The sequence below is a fragment of the Nerophis ophidion genome, linkage group LG23 (assembly GCF_033978795.1).
Source record: "Nerophis ophidion isolate RoL-2023_Sa linkage group LG23, RoL_Noph_v1.0, whole genome shotgun sequence".
Taxonomy (NCBI): Eukaryota; Metazoa; Chordata; class Actinopteri; order Syngnathiformes; family Syngnathidae; genus Nerophis; species Nerophis ophidion.
In genome coordinates, this window is record NC_084633.1 from 39178139 (window position 1) to 39189769 (window position 11631).

The 11631-nt window shown below is 44.9% G+C and overlaps 1 protein-coding gene across 4 annotated transcripts in view; it reads right to left on the minus strand.

The window, feature by feature from the left end:
• Positions 1–416: 416 nt before the first annotated feature.
• ep300b (E1A binding protein p300 b) overlaps positions 417–11631 on the minus strand; it is a 112826-nt gene continuing 101611 nt past the window's right edge. For all 4 annotated transcript variants that reach the window (XM_061884511.1, XM_061884513.1, XM_061884512.1 and 1 more), the window contains exon 31: positions 417–4514. In XM_061884511.1, coding sequence (XP_061740495.1) covers positions 1368–4514 — 3147 coding nt within the window. In that variant the 3' untranslated portion in view covers positions 417–1367. The remainder of the gene's footprint in view (positions 4515–11631) is intronic.

Consider the following 11631-nt stretch of genomic DNA (forward strand, 5'->3'; position numbering starts at 1 on the left):
CAGCCATGTCCTCAGACTTCCCCCTGACCATCCGACAAGAGCCATTCTCCAGTTTGACCCGAAGACCGCGGGCTGGAGAAGCAAAATTAAATGAAGTAACTTCAGACTCGGGGTGTGACTCTTTGGGGTCAGAACATTTTGTTCAGATTTTTATTCCTGGGAGGGACGATTGGATTCTGGCAACGGGTTTAAGAATTGTAAGGAAACTTTGTCGAAACAGTTGGCATTGGTTAAGGTTAGGCTAAAAAACAATCTTTTAAAAATGGATTCTTATGAAAAATAGATAAATAAATCGATTTATGAAAATGATGAATCATTTAATTCGGGGTGAGTAAGAAGGGTGAATCGATGTTTTGGTGTAAAGACCAACACGGGGCCCACAAAAAGGGTTCTCCACAAACAAGCAGCCACGTGACTATTGGTCATTTTGATTTTATTATAAAAAAACAGTATTTAAGTCCACAGTTTGTGTTTCCGTTGTACAGTAAAAAATATTAAATAAACTCCCAAAGTTCTTCGCAGAAAGATAGAGACCGGACTTTGGGGGGGCGGAGTCCGAGGGCAGCAGCAAAGGGAAGCGGCAGAAAGACGGAGAATAAATCTTTCCTGTGCAACTTCTTTTGGATCCAAACAGGAGAATTATGACGAATGAAAACAAGAAAAGACACCGGAGCCCCGTCACGCTCCTTTTCACAGCCCATGTCGTGGAAGGTTCCGAGGCACACAGGAATGCAGCCCACCTCCCCAAGCCTCCCGGGCTCCTGTCAAGTGTCTGAAGGAAGGAGTGCACACATTCCAGGGAGGGGGGTCTGCGTCTTGGCGACTTCCCAGCATGGTGGCTGTCCCTTGGGGGCGGGGCCGTGATGTCACTCAAACATGTTCATCTCGCTAAAGTGAAAGCAAAACTATCCCGTATGAACTTTTAATAACAAAAATATATTTCTATAGAAGGGTCAAGGTACAGGACCCCCCGACCCCAAAAACAATAAATAAAAAGGAAGATATGTTTGGGTTCACATGAATATTAATAATAATAATAATAATCCCATGTTGGGACACAAAAAAGATTTGCTTTAATCCAAAACACTTAAAAACAGTTTTAAAAAGGCAAGATAACCCCCGGGAACCTCCAAAAATATTATAACCTTTCATATTCTGTTAGACCACGCCCCCAAAAATATATTAAACAGCAATAACTTATAATTATTTCTTCTACTTTTTGTAACGACTGCTTGATTTTCGCGTTCATCTCCCACAGGAAGTTCATCTTTATTGAAACATTTTAAATAACATTCTAAAAAATGATAACACTGTCCTGGATGAGTGCAGTTTGTGCGAGCGCGGACACGAGACAGGAAGTAGAATTCCTACATGATGTCTAAAGGGTTATGGTTCATACTTTGGCCGAGGGGGTCCTGACCGCCGCCCCCCTGCCCGTGTAGACCGGCCATGCCGCTCAGCTGAGACAACATGGCGCTCTGGTCGGAGCCAAACTGCTCCATGGAGTTCTGCTGCGGAAGAGGAGGAGGCGGGACCCCCATGCCCGGGTGGTGCTGGTTCAGGTGGGCCGGGCGGGGGGAACCCGTCTGCATCTGGGGGGATATGTGATGCGGGGACGGCTGGGGCTGCATGCGGGGGGACGGGCTGGAGTGTGGCGGCTGCGACTGGGGTCTGGGCGAGGGCTGCGGGGAGCGCACCTGGTTCGCCAGGGATGTGGGTAGCGCCTGGCCCTGCAGGTGCGGGTGGGGGGACTGGGCCATCTGCGGGGGCTGCTGGGGGCTCATGGGGTTGCTGTGCTGCGCCGGCGAGCCTCCTGCTGCCAGATGTTGCTGCTGCTGCTGGAGCAGCCTCTGGTGGAGCGCCTGCTGGAGAAGGGCCTGCGAAGGTGGGGGGCCACTTTGGCCGCTCTGAGGACCCTGGGGCGACTGCTGGGGTCCCACCACGCCACCACCGGGCCCCGAATCTCCCCCTGGCAGCCCCACCATGGCGTTCTGCTGCTGCTGCTGCATCTGGAGGTGGTGCTGATGCTGGAGCCTCTGCTGCAGTGCAGCTGTGACCTGCTGCTGCGCAGAACCTGGGTACCCTTGACCCTGCTGGCCGGGGGGACCTCCGGGCTGCTGAGACCCTCCCGGGGGCCCCTGTCCCACCGGGGGAGGTTGCATCCCAGGTTGTCCCATGTAGCCTTGGCCCTGTGGTGGCTGTGGCTGCTGAAACTGCCCGTGGTTAACTCCCATTTGCTGCTGCTGTTGCTGCTGCTGCTGCTGCTGCTGCTGCTGCTGCTGCTGCAGATGTCTCCTCATGAGCAGCTCTCGAAATTGAGGATTGTTAAGATTTGCCATCTGGGGTCCTTGACCCTGCGGACCTCGTCCTCCTGCTGCCTGCTGCTGCTGCTGCTGCTGCTGCTGGAGAGCTGCAACTTGCTGCTGCTGTAAACCAATAACTGGTCTTTGCTGCTGCAAATGCTGCTGCTGCTGCTGCTGCTGAATCTGTTGTTGCTGCTGCAGCTGTTGCTGCATCTGCTGCTGCTGGACCTGCTGCAGCTGAGCCATGGTGGCCATGTTGACGTTTGCGCCCCCCTGGCCGCCCATGTGCATGCCTGGCTGGCTGGTCACCTGTGGGCCGCCGCCCCCCATGACGTTACCGACAGGACCCCCTGTGGGTCCAGGAGGTCCTCCTGGTATGCCGCCCGGGCCACCGGGCCCCCCCTGGCCTCCCTTGTATTTCGAGGCCCTCTGTTTGATGAAGGCGGCCATGAGTTGAGGGTTCGAGCGCAGGATGTTGAGGACCTGCTGCTGCTGGAGAGGTGAGCTGGGGGAGCGCAGAGTGCGTAGAAGATCGTGTAAGGCCGCCTGGGTGATGTTTCCAGCAGCACCTGCTCCTGGACCAGCTCCACTCGGCACCCCACCAACAGCACCTTGGGGCTGCTGTGCCATGTTCATCATGGCGGTATGGCTTTGAGCTTGTTGCTGCTGCTGTTGATGTTGATGATGCTGCTGCTGTTGTTGCTGCAGTTGTTGCTGCTGCTGCTGCACCGACATCAACGCTTGATGGCTCATTTGGTTCATCATGGCCTGCCTCTGCTGGGGTGGCATTCCTTGGCCTGTCCACTGTTGCTGGTTTTGAAGCGGGGCGCCCATCCTCTGCTGCTGAAGTTGCACCTGAGATGGGATCTGGTTCCCTTGTTGCGGTTGTTGTTGTTGCTGCTGCTGCATGGGCCCACCAGCCGCAGCCATCATCCCAGCTGATGCACCTTGTTGCTGATCCATGTGTGCGCGAGCGGACTGCACAGCGGCTTGTGTTTGTGCGCCTGCCGCCCCGGTCCCCGGGTGTCCCATGGCTATCTGCTGCTGGCCCTGTTGGTGGTGGGCGTGAGAAGGCATCAAGGCCGCAGCCGCTTGTCTCTGCAGAGCCATCTTTCTCTGAGCGTCAGCTACTCTCTGGATCTTCATCGCGATCTCTACCGCAGCAGGTGGGGGACCAGAGGGAAGCGGCTGCTGCTGCTGTGGAAGAGCAGGCTGGCCCTGGAGCTGGGGCTGGTTGGAGGGTTGCCCGCCGACATTTCCCGCCATGACAGGGCAACCGGGTTGTTGCCGAGGAGGCGTGGCGGACCCAAGAACCGGCTTTCCTTGGGAATGGTGGATTGGGGAGGAGCCTGGGGGTCTGCTAGCATACGCAGGAACACTGTTGGGGTGCTGATGGAGCTGCTGATGGTTGCTTCCGGCGACACTTGGCTGCTGCTGGACTTGAGGGAGTATCTGGTGCGGATGTTGCGGCGAGCCCATCATGACTCCCGGCCCACCCCCTCCGCCGCCCGGCATCTGATGAAATTGGTGGTGAAGCTGCTGCTGAGGCGGCATGCCGCCCTGCTGAGGAGGTTGTTGGGCTCCAGGTCCAGGTCCCAACCCTTGCTGAGGGACCGGGGGCATGGTCTGAGTTGGCGTCTGAGGAGTCGGAGGTTGAGTACCCACAGATGTCGGAGTACTGGGTGCAGTGATGCCATTGGTACCAGGTGACGGAAGCCCCATAACTGGTCCCCCTGGTTGGCCCCCAGCAGGCTGTCCCACCCTCTGCATGCTGGCCATCCTCCTTCTCAACATCTGGGCCTGTTGGAGTCTGTGCTGCAGCTGTTGCTGCCGCAGCTTCTGCTTGATGTTGAGACAGAAGGGGACGGGACACTTGTTCTCCTGACAGTGCTTGGCGTGGTAGCAGCAGAGGGCGATGAGCTGCTTGCAAATGGGACAGCCGCCGTTGGTCTTGCGCTTGCAGCTCTTGGTGTGCTGGACCACGCGCTTCATCTTCTGGCAGGACGGCAGCGAGCAGTTGGCGTTGCGACACTGGCACGCGTGGACCAGCGACTGAATGCAGCGTTGGATGCTGAGGCGGCGAGAGTCCCCCGGACTCTGGGTGGCCGCCGACGCCGCGTTGTTGCTGTCGTCGTCCAGGCCCAGACCCAGCTTGTCCATTTTGTGCTCGTGGCCTTTGGTGTTGTAGCAGGTGATGCACAAGTCGTAGTCCTGAAGAGGGAACACAAATATCAAGATTAGAAGAATTCAGATAAGTGTCTTCCCAAAAAATTTTTAGAACGGGGGTCTTTAGTGCCGCCCTAGTGGCTCTCTGGAGCTTTTTCAAAAATATATGAAAAATGGAAAAAGATGAGGGGGTTTTTGCGGGAGGACAAACATGACACAAACCTCCCTATTTGTTAGAAAGCACACTGATTGTATTAAACATGCTTCACTGAATCAAGTATTTGGCGAGCGCCGTTTTGTCCTACTAATTTTGGCGGTCTTTGAACTCACCGTGGTTTGTTTACATGTACAACTTTCTCCGACTTTCTAGAACGTGTTTTATGCCACTTCTTTTTCCGTCTCATTTTGTCCACCAAACTTTTAACGTTGTGCGTGAATGCACAAAGGTGAGTTTTGTTGATGTTATTGACTTGTGTGGAGTGCTAATCAGACATATTTGGTCTCTGCATGACTGCAAACTAATCGATGTTAACATGCTATTTAGGCTAGCTATATGTACATATTGCATCATTATGCCTCATTTGTAGCTATATTTGAGCTCATGTAGTTTCCTTTAAGTCCTCTTAATTCAATTTATATCTCATGACACACTATCTGCATGTAATATGGCTTTTAAATTTGTTTTGCGGCTCCAGACAGATTTGTTTTTGTATTTTTGGTCCAATGCGGCTCTTTCAACATTTTGGGTTGGCGACCCCTGATTTAGAACATTCTGTGTCCAAACTTTCTCCAGCAAGGGCCACATAACTAAAAGTCACAGCATGCAGGGGCCATTCAAAAACTTGTGTAATAGGTGACAAAGTTATATGACAGGGGTGTCCAAGTGCGGCCAGGGGGCCATTTGAGGACAGCTGCTGGGGTTTTGTCGCTAAGAAGCTTATCAGAAAGAGCAGGAAGATGTGCTGTAATGACAAAAAACTAACATTTTCATACTGCTAAAAATACAGTTTGTCACAACAGAAATTTAAAATTTTCTTGTAATATTTACCTTATTTTTCGGACTATAAGTCGCAGTTTTTTTCATAGTTTGGGCGGGGGTGCGACTTACACTCAGGAGCGACTTATGTGTGAAATTATTAACACATTACCGTAAAATATCAAATATTATTATTTAGCTCATTCACGTAAGAGACTACACTGCAAAAAGTCAGTGTTCAAAAACAAGAAAAAAAAATACAAAAATGAGGGGTATTTTACTTGAACTAAGCAAAATTATCTGCCAATAGAACAAGAAAATTTGGCTAGTCAAGACTTTCCAAAACAAGTAAAATTAGCTAACTTCAATGAACCCAAAAATACCTCAAAATAAGTATATTCTCACTAATAACAAGTGTACTACTACAGTATACGAGTAAGAATTTTCTATTGTTTCATTAAAATAAAAACGGCAAAGTCTATTTGGCTGTCATCTGTTTTAATATGAGAAACAATTGTGTCAAAGTCATGATTTTGTTTTACATTCTTGAAATAAGAAATTCTTACTTTAAAAACTAGTTTTATACTTGTAAATGTTGCTGACACAGCTTTGCAACATTTGATATTCTCGTTTCAAGCATGTTTTACTCAATATAGGTCATCAAATCTCAGCTACAAGCTGTAATATCTTACTGAGATCATTTAGGACCTAAACACTTAAAACAAGTAAAACACTCTAACATAAAATCTCTATGTACAGCCGGGCAAGTCCCAGGATGCCCTAAATGTTCATAACACACCCAGCCGAGTCCCATGGGGAGAGGGGATGAAAGTTGGAAAAGTCAGCAAAAGTCCCAAAAATGTTCAAAATACTTACACAGGTTCGAGTCCCACAAGTTCCGCCGCCGGCCGGGATAGCCAAAATGTCCAAAACGCGCCCAGCAAAGTCCCACGGGAAGGTGGGGAGGAAAGTGAGAAAAGTCGGGGAAATGTTCAAAAGTCCCACCCGGGTTCGAGTGTGCACTCAAACTCAAACTCGAACCCGGTTGGGACTCGAACCTGAGTAGGTATTTAGAAAATTTTGGGGGACTTTTGCCGACTTTTCTCATTTCCCCCCCCTAATTCCCGTGGGACTTTGCTGGGTGCGTTTTGGACATTTTTTGTATCCCAGGACTTGTGTGGCCCGCGGCGGGACTCGTGGGACTGGAACCCCGGGGAGGTATTTTGGACACAATTGGGACTTTTGAACATTTTGGCCGCATTTTCCCCCTCTTCTTCCCCGCCTTCCTGTGCACCATTGCTGGGTGTGTTTTGGACACTTGGACAAAAATAGTTTCAAGCATATTTTACTCAAAATAGGTCATAAAATGCCGGAAACAAGCTGTAGTATCTTACTGAGATCATTTAGGAGCAAAACCCTTAAAACAAGTAAAAGACTCTAACATAAAATCTGCTTAGTGAGAAGAATTATCTTACTAGACAGAAAATAAGCAAATATCACCCTTATTTGAGATATTTAATCTTACTTTGATTTCAGTTTTTGCAGTGTAGAAGTATAAGATTTGATGGGATTTAGCGATTAAGGGTGACAGATTGTTTGGTAAACGTGTAGCATGTCCATGTTCTTTTTGTGCTCGACGCCTCAATCGTTGGTATGTTTTCATCTACAAAACCATTCTTTGTATCACTCCATCTTATCTATCTCGTATTTTAACAAAGAATCAAGGAATTCACAATCTTTGTTCAATGAATGTTCTGCAATTTGTCATCCCCAAAGTAAGAACTGAACTGGGCAAGAAAGCATTTAGGTTTTCAGCACCGGAGGCTTCGAATAACCTACAATCGGATCTTCAACTTCAAACCCTTGTTACATTAAATGAGTTTAAAGCTTCTGTGAAAGGATTGCAGTCTACCTTGTCTGTACGCACATGTGTTATGTGAGCAAGTTTTAATGTTGTAAATTTTATGTTTTATGTGTTGTTTACTGTTTTTAATGTAACCTTGCTGCTGCCCTCTTGGCCAGGTCTCCCTTGGAAAAGAAATCTTTGATCTCAATGGGATTTTACCTGGTTAAATAAAGGCTGAATAAATAAATAAATCTATATGTTATAGTTATTTGAATGACTTACCATAATATGTTACGTTAACATACCAGGCACCTTCTCAGTTGGTTATTTATGCCAATAGATAACATAAATATGTTATTTACGCTCCACCAACTGAGCTAGGCCATCGTGAGGATGGTCTTGCCGTAAACAGATAAACTATGCACTTATTCCGCCTGTTGTTCACTATTCTTTGTTTATTTCAAATTGCCTTTCAGATGTCTGTTCTTGGTGTTGGGTTTTATCAAATAAATTTCCCCCAAAAATGCGACTTATACTCCAGTGCGCCTTATATATGTTTTTTTCCTTCCTTATTTATGCATTTTCGGCAGGTGCGACTTATGCTCCGAAAAATACGGTAGATTTCAAATTACGTATCAAATTTTTCGTTTTTTTCTTACATTTTTACATGTTTGCCAACAAAACTGAAGTCCCTAAGGATGTTGTTGGGTTAATAAATGGCCCCTCATGCATCACTCAACAGGAATAGATGCTGTAAATTGTGTTTTTGTGTGAGAAGATTTGACCATTGTATGTACCAGGAGATTGCAAAAAGCCGCTGCCTGACCAGGGCTCAGAAAATCTGCAAAGACTCCCCCCCCTCCCCCACCAAGGACTGTTTTCACTGCTGGACTCTAGGAAAAGGTTCCGCAGCCTCTGTAGCAGAACCTCCAGGTTCTGTAACAGCTTCTTCCCTCAGGCCGAAAGACACTTGAACGCATCATAATTAAATTATCCCTTCAACTCCCCTCAAAATGGATTAACTCGCTGGAATAAAAAAAGACAATTTAACCTACATCCATAAACCTGGACGCATGTGAAAAAGTGCAATATATATATCTGTACAGTAATCTATTTATTTATATATATTTATTTATTTTATATATATATTTATATATTATTTATACATGTTTATTTAATTATATATGCGCCTTATTGCTTTTTTCTATCCTACACTACCATGAACGTATGTAATGAAATTTCGTTCTTATCTGTGCTGTAAAGTTCAAATTTGAATGACAATAAAAAGGAAGTCTAAGTCTATTAAATGTGTTTTATCCCTGCCACTTATAAAAGGGTGCGGCTAATTTATGGATTTTTCTTCGCTGACGGCTATAAAGCAAATAGTTTTCGTTAAACACACACAAAGACTCTTGAATGGTGTGTTGTTTCTTTGTGTTATTGCGCCATCTTTTGGACGACGATTCGCTCACTGCAAGTACTAATGCCTTTCTGTTTAGACTCGTGCTAAATCTTCTAGCCATCCATAGCGTTACTACTCGTATGGATTCTTCATTCATCACTCCAAGCAACGTTTGTAAGTTTTACAATATAACTAAAACAATTCTTACTTACTAAAGCGTCTCATGTGTGATGTCTGTAGGAGTGTTTTCATGCGTAATCCTTAGCTAATATGCTAACAGGTTTACAAGTGTCTGTGTTAGTATTATTAACTTACTATTACATTCTTTTTGTATTGTTTCACTTTTACAAATTCCTCAGTAAATTCACCAAAACTCTACCATGGAGTTATTGAGCCTGTTTAACTGATTGGAGACTTTTGTTTTGTTTGATCAGCCGTTTTACTACTAAGTTATTAGGAAACAATTGAGGTATGTAAATCAACATTGACAAAATACTTCTGTGTAAATAACTAATTTCACAACATATATATCTGCGCCTTATAGTCCGGAGCGGCTTATATCAGGGAAACTAGCTCTATCGCAAGTAGGAAGGATTGGGTCTTAACGAAGTAACAGGAAGAGTACTACCTCTTGCGCTCGGACACATTAGCTGATTGGAGAGCTAGCTTGCGCAAATAGTGGGTCCATGACCATGACTTCTGTTTTGTTTGATCAGCCGTTTTACTGCCGTGTTACAGACACCGTTTGGAAACAATTAGGTATGTAGATAAATATGTCTGTGTAAATAACTAATTTCACAAGGTATGTATCTGCGACTTATAGTCCGGTGCGGCTTATATATGGAAAAATATGTTTCTCCTCCAAAATTTGGTGGGTGTGGCTTATATGCCGGTGCATTTTATAGTCAGGAAAATCTGGTACATTAATAATAATTGAGAAAATAATACAACTGGAAATAAGACAAATAGGAGACCATTTTGAAATGCTCCTATTGGCATATATGTGCTAAAAAATATGTTGCTATGCCGTATTTTTCAGACTATAAGTCACAGTTTTTTTCATAGTTTAGCCGGCGGTGCGACTTATACTCAGGAGGGACTTATGTGTGAAATCATTAACACATTACCGTAAAATATCAAATATTATTATTTAGCTCATTCACGTAAGAGACTAGACGTATAAGATTTCATGGGATTTATGGATTAGGAGTGACAGATTGTTTGGTAAACGTATAGCATGTTCTATATGTTATAGTTATTTGAATGACTTACCATAATATGTTACATTAACATAGCAGGCACCTTTTCAGTTGGTTATTTATGCCTCATATAGCGCACACTTATTCCGCCTGTTGTTCACTATTCTTTATTTATTTTGAATTGCCTTTCAAATGTCTATTCTTGGTGTTGGGTTTTATCAAATAAATTTCCCCCAAAAATGCGACTTATACTCCAGTGCGACCTATATAGGTTTTTTTCCTTCTTTGTTATGCATTTTCGGCCGGTGTGACGTATACTCCGAAAAATACGGTACATATATTGGATAACACTCCGGAAGCCGTCACTTTTTTGCGCTCGCTATCCAGGTACTTTCAGGTACGTTTTATCAAATAAATTTCCCCCAAAAATGCGACTTATACTCCGGGGCGATGTATACCGTATTTCCTTGAATTGCCGCCGGGTATATAGTATGCGCCTGCCTAGAATTACTGCCGGGTCAAACTCGTTTCGCAAAATAATTAGCGCATGCTTAGCATTACCGCCGGCTCAGGATTAACGCCGGGTCAAACTCGTTTCGCAAAATATTATTTTTATTAGCGCATGCCTAGAATTTACGCCGGGTCAAACTCATTTCGCCAAATAATTAACATATGTCTAGAATTTCCACCGGGTTAAACTCGTCACGTCACGAGTGACACTTCACCTGTCATCATTTTCAAAATGGAGGAGGCTGACTTCAATCATTTGAAATCGCATAAAGGGAAGAAGATCAAGAGCTATTCAGTAGGATTTAAGGTCCAAGCTATTGAATATGCTAAAAAGAAAAGTAAGCAGCTATGTTTTATTAATATACCGTAGCTGCGTGTGTCAAATATGAGTCATTAAATGACTCCCGCCTCCTGGTGGTAGAGGGCGCTAGTGATCCTTCTTGCGACTACTCGGCTGCAGAAGAAGTTATCGATGCTTTTGATCAGAAGGAGCTGCGCATGGACTTCATTTATAAGTAAAGTAAAGAACATAATAACGTTTTTGTAATCAAAAGTGCTTTTCATGATGGTATCCTTACATCACACTTGTAGCTGTTTCTGAGAGTTTTCATACTTTAAATATGTTTCATAAATAAATAAATAACTTATTGATGCAGAGTTATAAAATATTATTAGAAAATGTGTGATTGTAAAATATCCTGAGCAAAATGTAAATGTGTTAATTGTGTTGCAAAGCGGAACGATTGTTGTGATGTTGCGAACACACGGACCGTAAACAAAGTAGAACATGCAAGAGGGGAGGGTGCTTGAGCACGTTGTCTTCAGCTCCTCAAAAGATTTGAGTGTATTCGATAATTCGTGTAAAACTTCAAGCAAGTGATTATTAGAACCTCTTTTCATTACAAGCAGCCAACGAGGTATTGTATATTTTGTAATTTAATTTATTTCCAAGTTGTTTATTGATGTAAATTCAAAGACTGATGTACTGTATTGTACTGCATTTGTAAGTTCTCACGGCGTTGGTGTTGGCGTTTAGCTTGGAGGCGTGTCGGCGTGGATGGTGTATACAACAAGGAGTCAATAAACGCCCGTTTTACAAAAAAGAACTTCCCTGTGTTGCCTTGTATCGAAAGGAGCTACAACACTCAAATTTATAAGTGCAGGCCTAAATTTACCGCATGCCTTTGGTAAGCACCAGAGTGAGAAGAGGTTTTAAAATAATTAGCGCA